General features: G+C 40.5%; 2 protein-coding genes across 38 annotated transcripts in view; both read left to right on the top strand.

The window, feature by feature from the left end:
- Window positions 1-2,675, top strand: part of clasp2 (cytoplasmic linker associated protein 2) — a 44,346-nt gene extending 41,671 nt beyond the window's left edge. For all 37 annotated transcript variants that reach the window (XM_058377382.1, XM_058377381.1, XM_058377372.1 and 34 more), the window contains 3 exons: window positions 403-609; window positions 1,055-1,171; window positions 1,563-2,675. In XM_058377382.1, coding sequence (XP_058233365.1) covers window positions 403-609; window positions 1,055-1,171; window positions 1,563-1,655 — 417 coding nt within the window. In that variant the 3' untranslated portion in view covers window positions 1,656-2,675. The remainder of the gene's footprint in view (window positions 1-402; window positions 610-1,054; window positions 1,172-1,562) is intronic.
- A 7,311-nt stretch (window positions 2,676-9,986) lies between these two features.
- ubp1 (upstream binding protein 1) overlaps window positions 9,987-22,998 on the top strand; it is a 21,850-nt gene continuing 8,838 nt past the window's right edge. The window contains exons 1-5 of the mRNA XM_058377849.1: window positions 9,987-10,787; window positions 18,036-18,187; window positions 18,274-18,350; window positions 22,653-22,758; window positions 22,839-22,945. Of these exons, the coding sequence (XP_058233832.1) occupies window positions 10,672-10,787; window positions 18,036-18,187; window positions 18,274-18,350; window positions 22,653-22,758; window positions 22,839-22,945 (558 nt within the window). The 5' untranslated portion in view covers window positions 9,987-10,671. The remainder of the gene's footprint in view (window positions 10,788-18,035; window positions 18,188-18,273; window positions 18,351-22,652; window positions 22,759-22,838; window positions 22,946-22,998) is intronic.

The following is a 22,998-nucleotide window of genomic DNA, read 5'->3' as shown; positions in this document are numbered from 1 at the left end:
CTGAAAAAAAAAAATTGAGCACAAGACCTGGTGTGTTTTCATCGCAGCGGTCACACCCATACCCAAGAGGTTATAATAGCTTACTGAAAATAAAGATTAGCATATTTTTACTTAATAGCTGCCTGGTATGACCATACTTTTAATATTTCCTGAAAATACAGGTTTTAAGTGTAGCGCTAAGACACTGACTGAAAGTAAACATGCACACACAAGCAACTGTCTGTCTACACTTTTCAAGAGGACACTAGGAAGGGCATTCAGCTAATAAATAAGGAAGCCATTTGGGATGTGCTCTAACATGAATATGGTGCGTCATGAACAAAAGGACAGGAAGTGAACAGAAAACTTTCAAAGACCCTTTCTTTTATAAATTGTATGCACATTGTGTGTGTGTGTGTGTAGGTGATCCGGGCAGCAGAAGAAGCAGCAGCCATGCTGGCAAGTTCCATCAGCCCAGAACAGTGCATTAAGGTGCTATGTCCCATCATTCAGTCTGCAGACTATCCCATCAATCTGGCTGCCATCAAGATGCTCACCAAAGTAATTGAGCGACTGCCCAAGGAAGGTCTGCACCAGATGCTCCCAGAGATCGTCCCTGGACTCATTCAGGTAAGATCTCATTTTGTAACAATCTAAGTATGCTGTTTTTGTATGTGCTTGCTCTTCTTTCAGGACTGTGTGCCAAGGCTGTTGACTAATACACCTAGTGTATATGCTGTCCATGATAATGAACCTGGTTAGTTTTATTTACCAAAGTATAAAGAAATGATCTATATAACTTATTATTCCAGGATAAATCAGTTATTGGATATCAGGGAATGAATAAAGTCTAATTTACACCAGACCAGTTAAACACAGCACACCACCCAGTACACTAATCAACATGAGCTTGATGTATGACCACTGTGCTGTTGCTGGTATGAGACTGAAAGATACATGTCTCGTGTCTTTTTTGTCTTTTGGTTTTTAATCTGAATGCATAGCTTCATCACAGATTTTGTCATTCCCATATATTCCATATAATATGTAATATTTCTGTTCCTGTGTCATGTAGGGTTATGATAACTCTGAGAGCAGTGTCCGGAAAGCTTGTGTGTTCTGCCTTGTTGCCATCTATGCCATCATTGGGGAGGATCTCAAACCTTACCTCAGCCAACTGTCTGGCAGCAAGGTGAGCTGGTAACATATACAGCTCTTCACATTCTCTCCCCAAAAACCTCTAGCTGTGGAAATGCTCTTCAGCATTATAACATTTTCCTATACTAAGGTTATTATATTATTACTAAAACAGAAGGGAAAAAAATGGAAGGTCATAATTCAGTAAAGACTTAAATCAAAACTAAGTGCTGGCTTTGAAGCTAACTAAAATGAACAAGGAAATAATGCTAAATAGTTCACCGATTTACGTCACACCTTCAGCTAAATAAAGTACTTTCTTTTTAGTTTTTCCACTGATGATGACACTATGATTCCAATGTTGTTTGTTCAGACATAAACAGCTTCACAAAGAAAACTGGATATGACCGAAAACTGAAAATCATATAAACCTTCTGTCTTTGCAGCTGAAGCTGTTGAATCTGTATATAAAGCGTGCTCAGAGTGGCTCCGGTGGAAGTGGTGACCAGTCATCAGATGTAGGAGGTCAAGGCCTGTAGCTGAACCCACAGGACTGTAAGGGCTGGTGCCCTAGCAGGCTTTTAACATGCATACAAACACTCAGACCGCTATAAACTTACCTAGGCTTACAGATGTACACATTCACACACAAGTATGGACTTGCATTGCTGGACACCTTCCTTTGCTCCTCCCCTTCCATCCAGCTGCAGCCATGTGGGACGGCATGGGTCAGACTCCAACACTTCCTGTTAAACCGAGGTCTTCTTTTTGTGTGAGCATGACTCATTGTGGTGCCAGTGGTAAGCTTTGTTGAGCGTGTGTGTGTGTGTGTGTGTGTGTGTGTGTGTGTGTGTGAGGGAAGAGTCAAAGCAAGTTTACTTACCTTTTAAAATCCCAGCATTGAGATAAAAAGGAGAGAGGGGAGGCTTTAGGTGTCACACTGCAATATCATGGTCATTTCTTTACGATCAAAGAGCTTTTGAGGAAACTCAGATTCCTAAGATGCAACTCCAAAATTCTGAGCAACAGAATCTGAGCAGACATTTCATTAGCAGTGCATATAGCTCCTTGATTGATTCTTAATGGTCGTATCACTTCATAACACTGAATGGTTGGTTCAGCTTGCTCTATTATATGGCATACTTTGCTTAGCTATCTGCATGTCATGATTAAAACCAACCCTTTTTATCTGGTCACCTGTAGGACTCCATAGGTCCGGGGACCCACTTACACATCCGAGGTTTGTGTCGCAGTTGTACTGCGAAGCCAGATGTCATTTGAATACATAGGCAATATGTATCTATATAACACGACAGGAGTATTCGAGAAAATCTTGTGTTATTTGGAGGGCGTGTAGATTCTTTTAAGTAGCATAGTGTCATTTCTTCTCCGATGGGAAATTTGTAGAAATGTATTTACGCATTCAAATGGAAAAACTGATGTGTGTCTTTCTCCTTTCTGTAGTTTCTCTTTCTCCCCCTGTGAGGAAATTGTTTCCTCTGGTTTCCCAACTGCATTTCTAAAGCTATGCTAACAATAAAATGAAAATAAAAAATGTACAGATATGAGTAAAGTGTTTTAACTTCATTCACATGTCCTACTTTGGTTCTTTGTGAGGGTTACAGTGAATGCTTAACTGTCTGACTGAAAATGTCACTTTTTATACACATACACAAGTTTACACTATTTCTGTTTAATGTATAGTTAAGACAAACAATCCAAGCATAAAGCTAATCTGTTGAGGGTTGATGTATGTATATGGACAATAGATGTCTAAGACATTTATGACCACTTTCATAGCAGTTTTGTGGCTTTTCTGTTGTACTATTTATCATTTCTCCTAAGTATGATGTTGAATACTTCATGATGCGGTCTGAAGTGTGGAATAAGAAGCTTTTTCCCCTACATTTTTAATGGGAGAGCTGAAAGTGGGTGTTTTTGTATCAGCATAAATATCATATTTCAGTGTACTGACTACGTGGACTAAGCATTGCTGAGCATTTTGCAGGTAAATACTACAGATGAGTTTGGGTGGTGGATTTCACCTTTCAGGACGATGAATCGTTTATGGTAATGTTTTCGATATTTATGCTTTTCAGAGAAGGACAGTCTATATAAAGTAGTATGGATAGGCCAGAAAGAGATTTTACAGAGTGGACATACCTTATATGAGTCGCTGTATTATCTACAAAAAGGCATTATTTATAGATGCATAAAATATATAGTAGTGATAAAATGATTGTTTTGGATTTTTGTTTAATTCTAACACTTATGGTCACTACGGTAACTTTCCACTTTGGGTAAATTTTAAATGCAACAGATCAGTTTATATCAGAGTAACTTGAATAAGAAATCAATATTGATTTTGCCTCAATACACAACACTATACTATACCACACTACACTATAATACACTATACTGCAATGTACTGTACTATAGAATACTACACAATACTATCATACACTGTACTGTACTACACTACTAAACTACACTATACTATTACACTGTACTCTACACTTTACTATAATAGACTATACTATAATACTGTACTGTACTATAGAATACTACACAATACTATACTACACTACTATATTACACTATACTGTACTTCACTGTACTGTACTATACTACACTACTATACTACACTATACTGTACTATATTACACTACTGTACTATACTATACTGTACTTCACTGTACTGTACTATACTACACTATATTACACTATACTGTACTATACTACACTATACTGTACTTCACTGTACTGTACTATACTACACTATACTGTACTTCACTGTACTGTACTATACTACACTATACTGTACTTCATTGTACTGTACTATACTACACTATACTGCACTATACTACACTATACTGTACTTCACTGTACTGTACTATACTACACTATACTGTACTTCATTGTACTGTACTATACTACACTATACTGTACTTCATTGTACTGTACTATACTACACTATACTATACTACACTACTATATTACACTATACTGTACTATACTACACTACTATATTACACTGTACTGTACTATACTACACTACTATATTACACTATACTGTACTATACTACACTACTATATTACACTATACTGTACTATACTACACTACTATATTACACTATACTGTACTATACTACACTATACTGTACTATACTACACTACTATATTACACTATACTGTACTATACTACACTATACTGTACTATACTACACTACTATATTACACTATACTGTACTATACTACACTATACTGTACTATACTACACTACTATATTACACTATACTGTACTATACTACACTACTATATTACACTATACTGTACTATACTACACTATACTGTACTATACTACACTACTATATTACACTATACTGTACTATACTACACTACTATATTACACTATACTGTACTATACTACACTACTATATTACACTATACTGTACTATACTACACTATACTGTACTATACTACACTATACTGTACTATACTACACTACTATATTACACTATACTGTACTATACTACACTACTATATTACACTATACTGTACTATATTACACTACTATATTACACTGTACTGTACTATACTACACTATACTGTACTTCACTGTACTACACTACACTACTATATTACACTATACTGTACTATACTACACTACTATATTACACTATACTGTACTATACTACACTATACTGTACTATACTACACTATACTGTACTATACTACACTACTATATTACACTATACTGTACTTCACTGTACTACACTACACTACTATATTACACTATACTGTACTATACTACACTACTATATTACACTATACTGTACTATATTACACTACTATATTACACTGTACTGTACTATACTACACTATACTGTACTTCACTGTACTACACTACACTACTATACTACACTATACTGTACTATACTACACTACTATATTACACTATACTGTACTATACTACACTACTATATTACACTATACTGTACTATACTACACTACTATATTACACTATACTGTACTATACTACACTATACTGTACTATACTACACTATACTGTACTATACTACACTACTATATTACACTATACTGTACTATACTACACTACTATATTACACTATACTGTACTATACTACACTATACTGTACTATACTACACTACTATATTACACTATACTGTACTATACTACACTACTATATTACACTATACTGTACTATATTACACTACTATATTACACTGTACTGTACTATACTACACTATACTGTACTTCACTGTACTACACTACACTACTATATTACACTATACTGTACTATACTACACTACTATATTACACTGTACTGTACTATACTACACTACTATATTACACTGTACTGTACTATACTACACTATACTGTACTTCACTGTACTGTACTATACTACACTACTATATTACACTGTACTGTACTATACTACACTACTATATTACACTGTACTGTACTATACTACACTATACTGTACTTCACTGTACTGTACTATACTACACTACTATATTACACTGTACTGTACTATACTACACTACTATATTACACTATACTGTACTATACTACACTACTATATTACACTATACTGTACTATACTACACTATACTGTACTTCACTGTACTATACTACACTACTATATTACACTATACTGTACTATACTACACTACTATATTACACTATACTGTACTATACTACACTATACTGTACTTCACTGTACTGTACTATACTACACTACTATATTACACTGTACTGTACTATACTACACTACTATATTACACTATACTGTACTATACTACACTACTATATTACACTATACTGTACTATACTACACTACTATATTACACTATACTGTACTATACTACACTACTATATTACACTATACTGTACTATACTACACTATACTGTACTTCACTGTACTGTACTATACTACACTACTATATTACACTGTACTGTACTATACTACACTACTATATTACACTATACTGTACTATACTACACTATACTGTACTTCACTGTACTGTACTATACTACACTACTATATTACACTGTACTGTACTATACTACACTACTATATTACACTATACTGTACTATACTACACTACTATATTGCACTATACTGTACTATACTACACTACTATATTACACTATACTGTACTATACTACACTACTATATTACACTATACTGTACTATACTACACTACTATATTACACTGTACTGTACTATACTACACTACTATATTACACTGTACTGTACTATACTACACTATACTGTACTGTACTGTACTATACTACACTACTATATTACACTGTACTGTACTATACTACACTACTATATTACACTATACTGTACTATACTACACTACTATATTGCACTATACTGTACTATACTACACTACTATATTACACTATACTGTACTATACTACACTACTATATTACACTATACTGTACTATACTACACTACTATATTACACTGTACTGTACTATACTACACTACTATATTACACTGTACTGTACTATACTACACTATACTGTACTGTACTGTACTATACTACACTACTATATTACACTACTATACTACACTATACTGTACTTCACTGTACTGTACTATATTACACTACTATACTACACTATACTGTACTTCACTGTACTATACTATATTACACTATACTGTACTATACTACACTGTACTGTATTACACTATACTGTATTTTACTGTACTGTACTATACTACACTATATTACACTACACTACTATATTACACTATACTGTACTATACTACACTATAGTGTACTTCACTACTGTACTATACTACACTACTATTACACTATACTGTACTATATTACACTATACTGTACTATACTACACTATAGTGTACTATACTACACTATAGTGTACTTCACTGTACTGTACTGTACTATACTACATTACTATATTACACTACTATACTACACTGTACTGTACTTCACTATACTATACTGTACTGTATTACACTATACTGTACTGTATTACACTATACTGTATTTTACTGTACTATACTGTACTGTACTATACTACACTATATTGTATTTTACTGTACTATACTGTATTACACTATACTACACTATACTGTACTATATACTGATTTGGTCAATCTTACACGTATGCATTTAACATTTAACAGTTAATGTACTGAACCTCTGGATAAAAATAAAACATTTGGATTTCCTTTCGGATTAAATTAGAAGCCTAAAGACACAGTTTATATTTGCATGATGCGCTGCGGCGCGCTCCTCTGGATAACATCTGTAAAAGTTAAGAGATCACTCGGCGGTATAGGTGTGTGTTTTGGCGTGCACGCGCTTCTGCTCTGCAGGGAGGAAACGCGATGACGTCACTGCTCTGGTTTCTTAAGCGAAGTTCGGTGATTGGTTCACGCAGTGCCACAGACTCGTTCCGGACTGGGTTGCCAAGTCTGTGGGTATTCTGGACCGCTCTATTAATTTTTATAATAGAATGTATACAATACATTCACCAGAGACTTTATTAGGAACACCTGTTCCCCTGCTCATGCAGGTATATTTACAACATTTGGCAGATGACTTACATTTTTATACAAATAAGCAAGTGAGGGTTAAGGGCCTTGATCAAGGGCCATCAATGGCAGCTTGGTGGACTCACAACCTTTCAATCAGTAGTCCAACACCTTAACCACTAAGCTTTAGTGTGTGTGGTTGAGTTTTGTTGACCAAATAGAGCACATGGTGGAGGATGGAGATCTGAAGAGTCAGAGAGTACATCTCTCTCTCTCTCTCTCTCTCTCTCTCTCATCAGCAAGGCATTTCTGGGGGCTGAACTGCCACTCACTGGCTGATTTCTATATTTCACAACATTCTCTGTAAACTCTAGAACTCTATTGTTTGTGAAATTCCCAGTAGATGAGCAGTTTCTGAAATACTCTAACCAACCTAACAGATACTTACAACCACACCACAGACCCAGAGATCACACATTGTTCCCCCTGTAAAAGAAAATGTTTTTAATTTTTCAGAAAATTTCAGAAACCAAAACTAAATGTTCCCAGAATGCTTTGGGAACCAATATAATTATCAGCTGGGTATGTACACATTATTTCAATGTTATTAAAGCATATTCTGAGACATTGCAGGTTCCCTCAAGGTTATCTGAAATTTAGCAGAACATCAGAGGAACATTTTCTTAATACTACAGGACAATAAAAATTTGAATTCTGCAGAAAACCAAACAGGAACTAAAACAGATCTGTTGTCTGAATGTGTTAGAAACCAAAACCAAACATCCCCACGGTGATCTGGAAACCAGTGACTGTTATTTAACAGCTACGAGAACATTCTTCAGACTATTGTGGGTTTCCTCATGGTTTCTCAAAATTTTGCGACACATCAAGGGAAGGTTCCATATTTGAATCCACATTTTTACTTTTAATCTTTCACAGAAAACCAAACAGGAACTTATTCAGACCTGTCTGACTGTTTCAGAAACCAAAAATAACAGTGTTCAATTCAATTCAATTTTATTTGTATAATACTTTTAACAATGGACATTGTCTCAAAGCAGCTTTACAAAAGATAAGAAACATCGTACAAAAGTCCAAGATTAATGTTAGATAAATCCCTAATGAACAAACCTGAGGTGACTGTCAAGGAAAAACGTCCTTAGGTGGTATAAGGAAGAAACCTTGAGAAGAACCAGACTCAAAAGGGAACCTCATCCTCATTTGGGTGAAACCAGAGAGTGTGATTATTAATTATTATAATCACCGAAAAGAGTGTGATTCTGAACAATGTCCTTTCTACAGTCATATACAGTCAGTTGGAGTTGTGTGATACAGCATATGTAGAATGTTATTGTGTGTATTAAGGGACCATTGAGAAGATCCTCAGCAGCTGCATCACTGCCTGGTTTGGGAATTGCACCGTCTTGGATCACAAGACCCTGCAGCAGATAGTGAGGACAGCTGAGAAGATCACTGGAGTCTCTCTCCCCTCTATCACGGCCATTTACACCACATGCTGCATCCGCAAAACCAACAGCATTGTGGACACCACACACTCTTCACCCTCCTGCCATCTGGAAAGAGGTACCGAAGCATTCTGGCCCTCACAACCAGACTGTGGAACAGTTTCTTTCCTCAACATCCAGAACTGAAACTGTACCAACACTCTCTCTCTCTCTCTCTCTCTCTCTCTCACACACACACACACACACTGTAACTGACCTGTGTCAACTGTGTGAGTTTCTATCTGTTCTACTGCTACTATTACACACTTCATACTGTCACCTACTGCCGCTATATGTATATGTACATGTTTTTCAGAGCTGTCTTGTACTGTCTTGTGTTGTCTTTTGTCTTGTGCGGTTTGCACCAGGTTGCACTTTATGTAGCTAGGACAAACTTTCTGTCCTTAGCCTCTGTCCTGTGTTATTGTTTCTGTTATATGTTATGTTGTTTTAGGTAGCACCAGGGTCGTGGAGAACCGCTGTTTCATTTCACTATGTACTGCGTCAGCTATATGGGGTTAAAATGACAATAAAGCTCATTGACTTGACTTGACTTGACCAGGCAGGAGGTTGTCGTCGTCCTCAAAATCCACGTAGGTTTGGCGTCTTCACTTTGAATACCCCAAAATCTTCACAAACCAGAATCCAACAGGAGCTGGTCCATCTCTGGATTGTTTGCTGAGGGGTGAAATTTCTAAAACTTGATTTGATGAATCATTTTAACAAGGTTTGTATTTTCTTTTATTGCTGCTCAGGAGGAGGGTTTTTGTCACGCAAACCTGGCAACCCTACTGTTACAGCGTGTGGTTATGATTTTCCCACCCGTATTCCGGCGTGTGGCGACAGGAGGCCATGACGTCGGGTGTTTTCTGGCTCCGTGTGAAATTTCTCACATCGCGACTCCCCTGGACATGCTGGACTCCAGCACGAAGCTAAGCGACCGGTTTCTGGGTTGTGGCAGCGAGCGATAGGAGAGTTTACACTCTGTAATAGAGCGTTACGGTGTGAATAAATACGACGAATTCGGGTGGCGTGTGTGTGAGACAGATGATGATGATGATGATGATGTTGTTGTAGATGTAGATGTAGATGTAGGCTAACGTTACTGACTGGACTGTCAACAGCGCTCGTGCTCACTCTGTGTTACACAGCGGAGAAGTTAGAGAGGCACTTTAACGGATCTGCATCCTATTATAAGGTATTGAGGTGGGGAAAGCACGGCTGTGGCGTCGTGACTCGTCGTGTAGAGAGGAATATATATCGAGCCTGAGGGAGCTGCTTGTGTGTTTCTCAACAACTCGCTGCTTCGAAGAGGATCTCCGAGTGTCTGCTGTGAGGGAGAGATGGTGAACTAGCTGCATGGCGGAGCAGAGGGCCTTCACGGCCATACTCTTTCCCTCTCTGGATTTTCTACAGCTAGCCTACAGGCGGTGGCCTCCCAGCTAACTGGCCTCGCTAGCTCCGCGTTTTCCTGCTGGACTCTCGCTGGAGAAACACTCGGGCGCCATGGCGTGGGTGCTGAAGATGGACGACGCCACGATCGAGTCGGGACTCGTCCACGACTTTGACGCCAGTCTGTCCGGAATCGGGCAGGAGCTCGGAGCCGGAGCTTACAGCATGAGGTACTGAATACTGAACTCACTGACTGACAAGCACCAAAAGCACATAGTCGTGACTAGCCTTCGCTCCGTCCTGAATTACTCCGTGCTTCCTGTAGTACTGCACTACTGAGGCTGTAACATTAAGGCTAGGACGCCAAATCTAGTGCACTATTTATATTAGAGGAAGTCGTTTGGTATTAAAGTCCTGCGACGGAAGGACTAGCTGATCAGAATTGTTGTTTTGCAGTTTGTCAGACATTACATACATTTTACTCTCAAATCATGGCTATACTTTGCGGTTAAACAGTCACTCTGTCCAAACTAGCGTCTCCAGCTTATTAAGAGATGTTTCCCTAGTTATAGTGACCACATCCGGTTGGATGGTAAAATGAACACAACATACAAGAACCTTGTGTGGATTTCAGGAGGCATCAACATGCTCCATGCAGCTGAAGAGCAGTGAGGGCTTTCAGAGATCACTTTAGGGTTAAACTTCACTTCCTGGAACAGTGTGTTCCTTTCTTTATCCTGCAGCATGTCAGCTCAGTCGCACTGAACAAACTCCTCTAATAGATTGTGAAGAAGAAATTTAGATGGATGAACACTTTGTCTGTTGAGGTGATGCAAATGTTTTCCTTCATACACTATATTGCCAAAAGTTTTGGGACACCCCTCCAAATCATTGAATTCAGGGGTTGGACTTGGCCCCTTAGTTCCAGTGAAAGGAACACTTAATGCCAAGACATTCTGGACAATTTCATGCTCCCAACTTTGTGGGAACAGTTTGGGGACGACCCCTTCCTGTTCCAACATGACTGTACACCAGTGCACAAAGTAAGGTCCATAAAGACATGGATGACTGAATCTGGTGTGGAGGAACTTCACAGAGTCCTGACCTCAACCTGATAGAACACCTTAGAGATGAATTAGAGCGGAGACTGCGAGTCAGACCTTCTCATCCAACATCAGTGCCTGACCTCACAAATGCTCTTATAGAGGAATGGTCAAAAATTCCTAAACCTTGTGGAAAGCCTTCCCAGAGGAGTTGAAGCTGTCATATCTGCAAAGAGTGGGCCAACTCCATATTACATTCATGTGCATGTAAAGGCAGACATCCCAGTTTTGGTCTGGCTCTCAGTCTCCACTCTAGTCCATCCCAAAGGTGTTCTATCAGGTTGAGGTGCAGGCCAGTCAAGTTCCTCCACATCCATGTCTTTATGGACCTTGCTTTGTGCACTGGTGTACAGTCATGTTGGAACAGGAAGGGGTCATCCCCAAACTGTTCCCACAAAGTTGGGAGCATGAAATTGTCCAAATTGTCTTGGTATGCTGAAGCATTAAGAGTTCCTTTCACTGGAACTAAGGGGCCGAGCACAACCCCTGAAAAACAACCCCTGAAAAACAACCCCTGAAAAACAACCCCTGAATTCAATGATTTGGAGGGGTGTCCCAAAACTTTTGTCAATATATATATCCAGTGTGAAACCACAGAAGAAAAATGGTAGGGAGGAGATGATGATGATGATGATGATGATGAAGGCCTAACCACCCAGTTCTATTAGGTTTAATTCCTTTTGTACCACAGCAAGTACAATTTGTTTACTTTATTGAGGAGGAAACACAATCAAGGTTTCTAACCATTTATATTTACCTTTAATGTTGTAGCAATAACTCAGCATCATGCCAACATGCTGTTGATTATTTTCCTGTAACTGCAGGCCCAGTCATGATTTACTCCTACTGTACACCACAATCCTACTGTATACTTTATTCTGATTGGTCAGAATGTGTGTATTATTTTGGTATAGCAGCACAGACCAGCCAGCAATTCTGGGTGTAACATTATTATTATGATTATTATTATTATGTGCCTGTTCTAATATGTTATTGTTTCTAGTCATTTAATCAACATGAATTTAATAAATGTAATTAAATTATGAAAAACATTAATTTAATAAATAAAATAATTTATTTATTGAAGGAGTCTCAGATGTTCAGTCAAAGTTTATGTTTTATTTTATTTTTTTTGTTATTTAGAAAGAGGGTAAGGGTCTCCTGGGTCTCACTCAGGGTGGCCACCTTAACCACCTTAACCACTGAGCTATCCCATCCTAAAGTTTTTTCCCTGTGAGAGTCTTCAGGATAGAGGTCTTTGCAGTTTCTGGTTTCTCCATAACGTGACATGCTTTATTATCTTGTCTAAGAGAGAGAACTAAAGAGAGGGAGTGACTGAGTATAGTTGTTTTATTAACATAAAGAATAACAAGAAACAACTTGTGTACATTCCTTAACGCTGAATGTAACCATAAACAGTTTAGAAATTGTGATCAGTGGTAAATCACAGTGTTTTAAGAGGTATAATACACTTCAGGCCATGGTGTTTAGAGAAGTAACCCACTTCGGTGCTGCACTGAGGTCTGGTGTGACTTTGGGCACAGTGTGAAATTACTATCAACACTTTTTGGTGTTAAGACATTCACACTGTGAGGCTACAATTAAATGTTGTTGTTGTTTTTTAAATATATGTCATTTTATTATTTGGTATTAAGTTTAAAAAAAGTGATGAACATCAGCCATAAAAACCTCAAAAGTTCTGAATATTTCTTCCTCTAATCATACAGTAGAGCTACGTTACAGGCTTCGTGAGATGAAGCCCCTGAAATAAATCGTTGCCGGTTCGATTTCTCTTTTCTCAGGATACAACTTTGTTATATACGTGTAGTCAAGAGCTAAAAGAGTTTTCTTCATCTGTGTGGATGGACTGTATTGAGTTTAGTGTCGATGTTCATGTCTTTAGACCTGATGAAGTGCAGCTGGAGTCAGAGTGAAAGTTACTAAACAGTGCTCAAAGAATGATTAATAACAGTGTGACCTAGTGACTAGTTTTTGGAGTTGAGAACATTAAATAGCTTTTTTTCCAGTTCAGTGCTGTAAAGCTACCTGATCTCTCAGATTCACCTGCTGTTATGTGTTACAGCTTCGGTTTGATGTAAATGATCGTTTTCATTCTCTTTTCTGTCACACAAACACGGTTTAATGACATGCTGCTAAGTTTCTAGGCTTATTCGTTGTGTTTTCATACTGATTTATACATAGTAACCACACACACACACACACACACACTCTCACACTCAGGCCTCCTTGGCTTGGGTTTGGGGATATGATGGAAAAACACAATCAGCATTTTTCTCTGTCGACTCACTCGACTCATTCCTGTGTTAATACTGTCAATGCTGTGATGAATTCCTATGTGGATAATCTGTTATAGAAACCAGAACAGCATTTATCACAGACGTTGACTTTGTTGTTTCTCAGCCAGTGACGCATTTTGACATTGGTCTCCAGTTTCAGTTCATGAGTTTGGTCTTCATACTCTAGCCACTTAAGATCTATCAGTTACTATATACGTTATCATTAAAGCTTCATTTTTATTTCTCATTATATGGATCCTCAGGTAGGCCTCCTGGTAGTCCAGCGGCCGGATCCAGCGCTCTCATTGCCGCGGCCCGTGTTCAATTCCCAGGCAGGGCGCTACCCCAGCTACTGAAGAGTTAACTCTCAGTGCCGGTCCCAAGCCTGGGAGGGTTGTGACAGGAAGGGCATCCGGCATAAAACCTGTGCCAAATAATGCAGATCGAATGATCTGCTACAAACAGCGGACCGTGCCATTGTGTGGGACAAACGCTAGGAAAAAAATTATATGTATCCTCAGGATAGATCCTTAAGATGCCGCCTTCTTTCCTCTTTGACGCTGTAGGTCACTACACTTACCATGAGCTAAGAGTAAATGAATTGTGTAGGAATAGTAATAAGATTAGCAAATACAAGAATGGAAGAAAGGAGCTACAGACCTGCTGGCTTTCACGATAGTATGAGTTATGGCTCGAAAATTATTCACACTCTCCGTGTCACCCTAATGAGGATGGGTTCGCTTTTGAGTCTGATTCCTCTCAAGGTTTCTGTCTCTTACCTTCTAAGGGAGTTTTTTTTCTTGCCACAGTCGCCCTAGGCTTGCTCATTAGGGGTTAGAGAGATTAGGGATTAATACAAATAATTTTAAATATAAGTCTAATATTAATCTTGAGCTTTTTGCACTATATTTCTTAATGTTCTGTGAAGCTGCTTTGAGACAATGTCCATTGCTAAAAGTGCTATACAAATAATATTGAATCGGATTGGATTGAATCAAATCAAATCGAATTGAATTGAATTGATAAGAGCAGAAGAGCAGTCTTTTTCCTTCAGTATGAATAAAACTGGACAGAGAGTTGTGTATTTCTAATGAACTCGCGCCCATGGAAGCTTCACCCCCTCGTTTGTATGCTTCACTTGACCCAAACTTGACAATGCTTCTATGGACAAAACAACACAAAGACACAGTTTGAGAAGGTTGGAGTGTAATAACTCGAGTTTCCTGCACCACAACCCCATTGAACACCTTTGTGATGAACTGGAACACTGGAACCCAGACCTCCTCATCCATCAAAACCAATCAAAACTTTATAAATAGTCTGCGTTAATGATAACGGTAATAGTGGTGTTTATTTACTGCTAGAGGCATTCAAACAGTTCAGCACACCAAAAGGAAAAAAGTTGGAACCATTTCATATTGTTTTTATGAACTATTTATTTACTGTTATGTTTTTTTTTTTTACTCTTTGCTGAGTTTACCTCTCACTTTACCGCCGTGGGTCTGTGAGTATCGACTAGTCGTCTTTTCCACAGTTAAAGCGAAAACCGTTTCAGGATGTTGCTATATTTAGGCTGTGTTACTTCTGTAACAAAGCGTCAGACCACACGTCAGTTAACAGCCTGTTATATAGGCTACACTTTCTACAGTTAGATTCAAGACTTTTATTGTCATATGTACCAGTACAATGAAATTGTTTACTCCTCTGTACCTCTGAGAATGAGGGGGTAGAAGACGGGAACAAGCATAATTTACAAGGACGATACAAAATCTGTTAAAAAAATTATAGAATATACAGTAAGGTGTAATAAAATATATATATATATAAGTAATAGTAGCTTAAAAAAAGAAGAAGAAGAAAGTAATGAAAGAGAAAGAAAATGGAGAAACCTGTATTCTAACACATCCAGGTTTACTGAAGGTAAATAAATCAAAACATATATAATGTGCAGAAAAATAAATCTTTATCTCATGTAAGACTGTTTCAGGGTGTTAATGCAATTCTTAACATGCACATGTGTGGACAAATCCCAGCTCAAATGTCTGATTAAGCGAGAGCGTGGTGCAGAAACTCATTCCAGCTTAATGAAGAAAAAATGGTGACTTAATGACGGATGCAGGCTGCGACGTCTTCAGCTCTATAGAATAGGTTTTAACGGCACGCTTTATTATCATCCAGAGACAAGTCTGGATCAGTCTCTTTGACCTGACATGCTCCTCTGATCTGACTCTGAGTGGAATCTCACGCATATCTACATTCTTCACGCAGTAATGTCAGTGTTAATGGCCAATTAAACCAAAGGGGAGGAAAAAAGACGTCTCATTTTTCCGCGCTTGACTGTAGACTTGTCTGAAATATTTTCAGGCTAATAGTAGTTCTTGGTGTGTTTTTTGTTTTTCTTTTCCTCAGTCGAAATCCCCAAGTATTATTTGATTAATCTATATGCAACCCCTAGTACATGTGCTGTGAGTGTCAGGAGAGGCAGTGTTTATGCTTCCAAAATAAATAGTGTCCCATTTAGACAGGAGCTAAAGGGCAGCTGTCTTCTTGTTTCGTAACAGAAATCACATAATGCTGTTGATCTGCCGAGAATTCTATTTAAAAAAAATGGAGAATAGAATATTGCTATAATATCGTAGACCATAATATTTAAAATGCCAAAGATTGAGGATGTGTTTTTATGTCAGAACTGAAGCTTTGGGTGTGTGGTTGAGTTTTGTTGACCAAATAAAGCACATGGTGGAGGGTGGAGATCTGAAGTGTCAGTGAGTACATTTCTCTCTCTCACACACACACACACACACACACTGTCTCTCTCTCTCTCTCTCTGCCTCTGACTCACACACACACTGTCTCTCTCTCTATCTCTCTCTCTCTCTCTATCTCTCTCTCTCTCTCTTTCTCTCTCTCTCTCTTCTTATCAGGTTTCATGTTACCCCACCCTGTCGCACTGCAGCTGCAAGTGTCTTCCTGCCCCTACAGAGAGCACTCCCAATGCTTCAGAGTTGTAGCATGGGTAACATTACCCTTCAGGCTGACTTTAGATGAAGGAATAGGAGCTGGTCACTAGGAATTTGGCATTAGGGTGTGTTAGATGAGCACTGGACTGAAGTACTTGCTGAGTATACACAGTCAGGGTCAGGGCAAATGACATTTGTCTAGTGTGTGGATTGGTACACATGGCCATTACAGAGTGTTAATAAATGAAATTTTTAGATGAGTAATGGTCATTACTCTCACAGCAGCGTGTGGATGCAGCAGCGGCGGTACGGAATGTTATATCGCTGGCCGTTCAGGTTTCAGCAGCAGGCTGCGAGTAAACAGCAGCACTTATTGTGTATGGTGCAGACATGATGCCAATATGCTGACTCTGCATTTCTCACCCTTAGGGTTTGGTTTAAAATCATCAAAGATGTAATTTCCTACAACCTGAAGTTGAATTGTAGCTCTGCCGATCCGTCGTGGTTCAGTGACGCTACACAAGATATGCGAGCTTCAGGGTGCCCAGTGTTCCAGCGATGGCCTTCAGATATCCTGAAAGGCTTAGAGATGGCTGAATAGATGAATGAAGATGAGTGAATGAAAGAATAAAGGTGTGCCAGAGTTGCAGTATGGTTATTTGCCTGATTCGGGTATCTTTCTCTCTCTGGTTGTGAGAAAGAGAAGAAAAACAAAAGCGCAGGAATCTTGTCTGCCAGGCAACTACAAATAAATAGAACTACAAATATGTAGAAATGATGCGAATTCAAAAAGCTCTTGCATTGGGTAATTTGGGTAATTTGTTCAGACCACAGGATATGAGTGAGGACTCTCTTTCAAACTTGGAGAGACTTTTTGTGGTCTGATGTGAACCAGGTTTTGTGTTACTGGTTCATTATGCTTAAAGAGACTGTGTGTGTGTGTGTCATCTAGAGAAATAAGGGGCTTCCCCTGCACTGGTCTCTATGGCAATGTTAGTATGGTGCCATAGTTTAGGCTTGTTTACCTGGTTGCTATAATCATAGATTTTTCTCTCTCTCTCTCTTTCTCTCTCTCTCTCTCTCCCTCTCTCTCTTTCTCTCTCTCTCCCCCCTCACAGTGATGTGCTGGCTCTGCCCATCTTTAAGCAGGAGGACGGGAATGCCTCAGTGGAGTCTGAGAGTAAGAATCCTCCGTTTCAGTATGTGCTGTGTGCTGCTACCTCCCCAGCTGTTAAACTGCAGGAGGAGACTCTCACCTACCTAAACCAAGGTACTTAAACTCCGCCTGTGTTTGATAAACACTGATTGTGTGAAGCACGATCACTTATACCTTCCTCTTTTATATTATTTATTTAGGCCAGTCTTACGAGATCCGTCTGCTAGATAACAGGAAGAGGGGAGAAATGCCAGAACTCAACAACAAGACTGTGAAGGTGTGTGAGTGTGTGTGTCTCAGAGAGAGTGAGTCAATGAGTGTGTGTGTGTGTAAGAGAGAGAGAGAGAGAGTGTGTGTGTAAGTGCATTTGCGAGTGAGTGTGTGTGACAGTGAGTGTGAGTATTCATGCGTGCGTGAGAGCGAGTGCGTGCACATGAGAGTGAGTGTATGCGCGTGTGAGAGCGAGTGCCTCCGTGTGAGAGCAGGTGCGTGCATGTGAGAGCAGGTGCGTGCATGTGAGAGCGGGTGCGTGCATGTGAGAGCGAGTGCGTGCATGTGAGAGCGAGTGCGTGCATGTGAGAGCGAGTGCATCTGTGTGAGAGCGGTGCGTGCATGTGAGAGCGGGTCGTGCATGTGAGAGCAAGTGCGTGCATGTGAGAGCGAGTGCATCTGTGTGAGAGCGGGTGCGTGCATGTGAGAGCGGGTGCGTGCATGTGAGAGCGGGTGCGTGCCTGTGAGACCGAGTGCATCCATGTGAGAGCGAGTGCGTGCATGTGAGAGCGAGTGTATCCGTGTGAGAGCGGGTGCGTGCATGTGAGAGTGAGTGCATCCGTGTGAGAGCGGGTGCGTGCATGTGAGAGCGAGTACATCCGTGTGAGAGCGGGTGCGTGCATGTGAGAGCGGGTGCGTGCATGTGAGAGCGGGTGCGTGCATGTGAGAGCGGGTGCGTGCATGTGAGAGCGAGTGCGTGCACATGTGAGAGTGTGTGTATGTGTGAGAGCAGCTGCATGCATGTGAGACTGAGTGTGTGTTTGAGAGCAGCTGCATGCATGTGAGAGTGAGTGTGTGTGTGTGAGAGCAGCTGCATGCATGTGAGAGTGAGTGTGTGTGAGAGCAGCTGCATGCATGTGAGAGTGAGTGTGTGTGTGAGAGCAGCTGCATGCATGTGAGAGTGAGTGTGTGTGTGAGAGCAGCTGCATGCATGTGAGAGCGAGTGCGTGCACATGTGAGAGTGTGTGTATGTGTGAGAGCAGCTGCATGCATGTGAGAGTGAGTGTGTGTGTGTGTTTGAGAGCAGCTGCATGCATGTGAGAGTGAGTGTGTGTGTGTGAGAGCAGCTGCATGCATGTGAGAGTGAGTGTGTGTGTGTGAGAGCAGCTGCATGCATGTGAGAGTGAGTGTGTGTGTGAGAGCAGCTGCATGCATGTGAGAGTGAGTGTGTGTGTGAGAGCAGCTGCATGCATGTGAGAGCGAGTGCGTGCACATGTGAGAGTGTGTGTATGTGTGAGAGCAGCTGCATGCATGTGAGAGTGAGTGTGTGTGTGTGTTTGAGAGCAGCTGCATGCATGTGAGAGTGAGTGTGTGTGTGAGAGCAGTTGCATGCATGTGAGTGAGTGTGTGTGTGTGTTTGAGAGCGGTTGCATGTATGTGAGAGTGAGTGTGTGTGTGTGTTTGAGAGCAGCTGCATGCATGTGAGAGTGAGTGTGTGTGTGTGTTTGAGAGCGGTTGCATGTATGTGAGAGTGAGTGTGTGTGTGTGTTTGAGAGCAGCTGCATGCATGTGAGAGTGAGTGTGTGTGTGTGTTTGAGAGCAGTTGCATGCATGTGAGAGTGAGTGTGTGTGTGTTTGAGAGCAGCTGCATGCATGTGAGAGTGAGTGTGTGTGTGTGAGAGCAGCTGCATGCATGTGAGAGTGAGTGTGTGTGTGAGAGCAGCTGCATGCATGTGAGAGTGAGTGTGTGTGTGAGAGCAGCTGCATGCATGTGAGAGCGAGTGCGTGCACATGTGAGAGTGTGTGTATGTGTGAGAGCAGCTGCATGCATGTGAGAGTGAGTGTGTGTGTGTGTTTGAGAGCAGCTGCATGCATGTGAGAGTGAGTGTGTGTGTGAGAGCAGTTGCATGCATGTGAGAGTGAGTGTGTGTGTGTGTTTGAGAGCAGCTGCATGTATGTGAGAGTGAGTGTGTGTGTGTGTTTGAGAGCGGTTGCATGCATGTGAGAGTGAGTGTGTGTGTGTGTTTGAGAGCAGCTGCATGCATGTGAGAGTGAGTGTGTGTGTGTGTTTGAGAGCGGTTGCATGTATGTGAGAGTGAGTGTGTGTGTGTGTTTGAGAGCGGTTGCATGTATGTGAGAGTGAGTGTGTGTGTGTGTTTGAGAGCGGTTGCATGCATGTGAGAGTGAGTGTGTGTGTGTGTTTGAGAGCGGTTGCATGTATGTGAGAGTGAGTGTGTGTGTGTGTTTGAGAGCAGTTGCATGTATGTGAGAGTGAGTGTGTGTGTGTGTTTGAGAGCGGTTGCATGTATGTGAGAGTGAGTGTGTGTGTGTGTGTTTGAGAGCGGTTGCATGTATGTGAGAGTGAGTGTGTGTGTGTGTTTGAGAGCAGCTGCATGCATGTGAGAGTGAGTGTGTGTGTGTGTTTGAGAGCGGTTGCATGTATGTGAGAGTGAGTGTGTGTGTGTGTTTGAGAGCAGCTGCATGCATGTGAGAGTGAGTGTGTGTGTGTGTGTTTGAGAGCGGTTGCATGTATGTGAGAGTGAGTGTGTGTGTGTGTTTGAGAGCAGTTGCATGCATGTGAGAGTGAGTGTGTGTGTGTGTTTGAGAGCAGTTGCATGCATGTGAGAGTGAGTGTGTGTGTGTGTTTGAGAGCGGTTGCATGCATGTGAGAGTGAGTGTGTGTGTGTGTTTGAGAGCAGTTGCATGCATGTGAGAGTGAGTGTGTGTGTGTGTTTGAGAGCAGTTGCATGCATGTGAGAGTGAGTGTGTGTGTGTGTTTGAGAGCGGTTGCATGTATGTGAGAGAGAGTGTGTGTGTTTCTGTGCTACCTGACGTCAGTAATTCCTTGCATTTACCTGGGGTCACAAAATTCCCACCCAGCTCAAAGCTAAACCTGCCAGCAGGAAATTTGTGAATCTCTTGACAGAAATAAAATGTTCTCATTTTTACTTAAGCTATACACCGGCTAATTTAATAGGAACAGCTCTAGCCTTGCTCATTCATGTAATTATCTAATCATCTAAACCATTCACCTGGCAGCATGTCATATGGCAGCAATCATGGCATAGTTGTTGGTGCAAAATGAAAAAGGATTTTAGAAACGGACGATCTCCTGGGATTTTCACATGTTGGACTGTCTTATTGTTCACACAGTAACGTGGAATAAAACTGGATTATTCTTTTCTATCGATGCAGCACTGATGCATCTTATAGGCTGATAACTGTATGGTGCATTGGGCCAAATCTGTGACACAGGTTTGATGAGTGTGATGGGCCATGTGGCCATCAGCAAAATCACTGATTCTATAGAACTGACCACCTCCACATGCCCAAGCATGTAGGCTCCCATGACAGGGTAGTGGTGTTGTGTTTGATAGGGGAGAGAGAGAATGCCACCCCTCCTTCACTGAGAGCACAAACAGTTTTGCTGTCTTGGGCTAGATGGCTTTGGCATGATTTGGATTAAACTCGCGAATCTTTGGATAACAGGGCGATTGCAGTCATTGGCATGTGAAATACCAGAAAAAGTTCCACTGGAGGCATGTTCACCTGACAGGACGTCTTATTAAGGGTTGTTTTTAAGTGGTCTTTATTTCTCACATATACAGTACTGCACAGTGAAATTAAATATCCCATCCTGAGGGCTTGGGGTCAGAGCACGGGGTCAGCCATTATTCAGCATCCCTGGAGCAGGGTGGGTTGGGGGCCTTGCTCAAGGTTGGCCAGGCTGGGGCTTGAACCCCGATCATCCAGAGCCTTGGGCTACCACCGCCCGTTATTAAAGTGAGAGGAGGTGTAACTCTGTAATAGGAGAGAGATGACCCGTGTGACTATTGTTTTTATCTAGGGAGTGTATTATAGTAAATTACACACGATTCAAATACTACATGCAAATAAAAGACAAATTTTAATTATTACTTGTTAGTCATAATCTAGATCTCTCTCTTTCATGTGAATTGTTGTGTAAAATACAATACGATACAAAAACACTACAGTTAACCAAGTCTTTTCTTAGGCCACTTCAGTCAAAATGAATCAGTTCAACACCGAATGAACTGTTTTAAAGTCTTCAGAGCAGTGGCCTTCATAACCTTGCAAAAGTCACCTTCTGCGAACAAAATGTTGAAAAGCTCAGCCTAGAGCTAGACCTAGAACCATGTTTCTGTAGAGCTGCTTTATGTCAATGTGTGGTGTTAATAAAGTTAAAGCGAAAGGGCAAAAGCTTCACGTTCAACACAAGGAACAAGTCAATGTGCTTCACTGGATGTGGCTACATAATTTTCAGCATCAGTTTGTTTATTTAAAAATGAAGATTTTCTTGAAATTATAGAAGAGAGTGCTGCAGTGATTTGTGTGTCTGTGTGTGCAGAGTATAGTGAGAGTTTTGTTTCATGACCGGAGACTGCAGTATATGGAGCATCAGCAGCTGGAAGGCTGGAAGTGGAATCGCCCTGGAGATCGTCTCCTTGACATCGGTAGGTTTTTACTATTCAGTGATTTGGTTAGAATCTTTCACTGAATGATGAAAACACTGAGGGTTTCATTTTTGTTGTAGATATCCCTATGTGTGTGGGTATTACTGAACCCCACACCCACGCCTCCCAGCTTAATGCCGTTGAGTTCGTGTGGGACGTTTCCAAACGCGCGTCTGTATTCGTACAGGTGAGTTGTAACACACAAAGACGTACACTGTACACTGATCAGGCATAACTTTA

Source organism: Hemibagrus wyckioides, linkage group LG24 (genome assembly GCF_019097595.1).
Source record: "Hemibagrus wyckioides isolate EC202008001 linkage group LG24, SWU_Hwy_1.0, whole genome shotgun sequence".
Classification (NCBI taxonomy): domain Eukaryota; kingdom Metazoa; phylum Chordata; class Actinopteri; order Siluriformes; family Bagridae; genus Hemibagrus; species Hemibagrus wyckioides.
The sequence above is the reverse complement of the archived record's forward strand: the minus strand, read 5'-3'. Positions and strand labels throughout refer to the sequence as shown.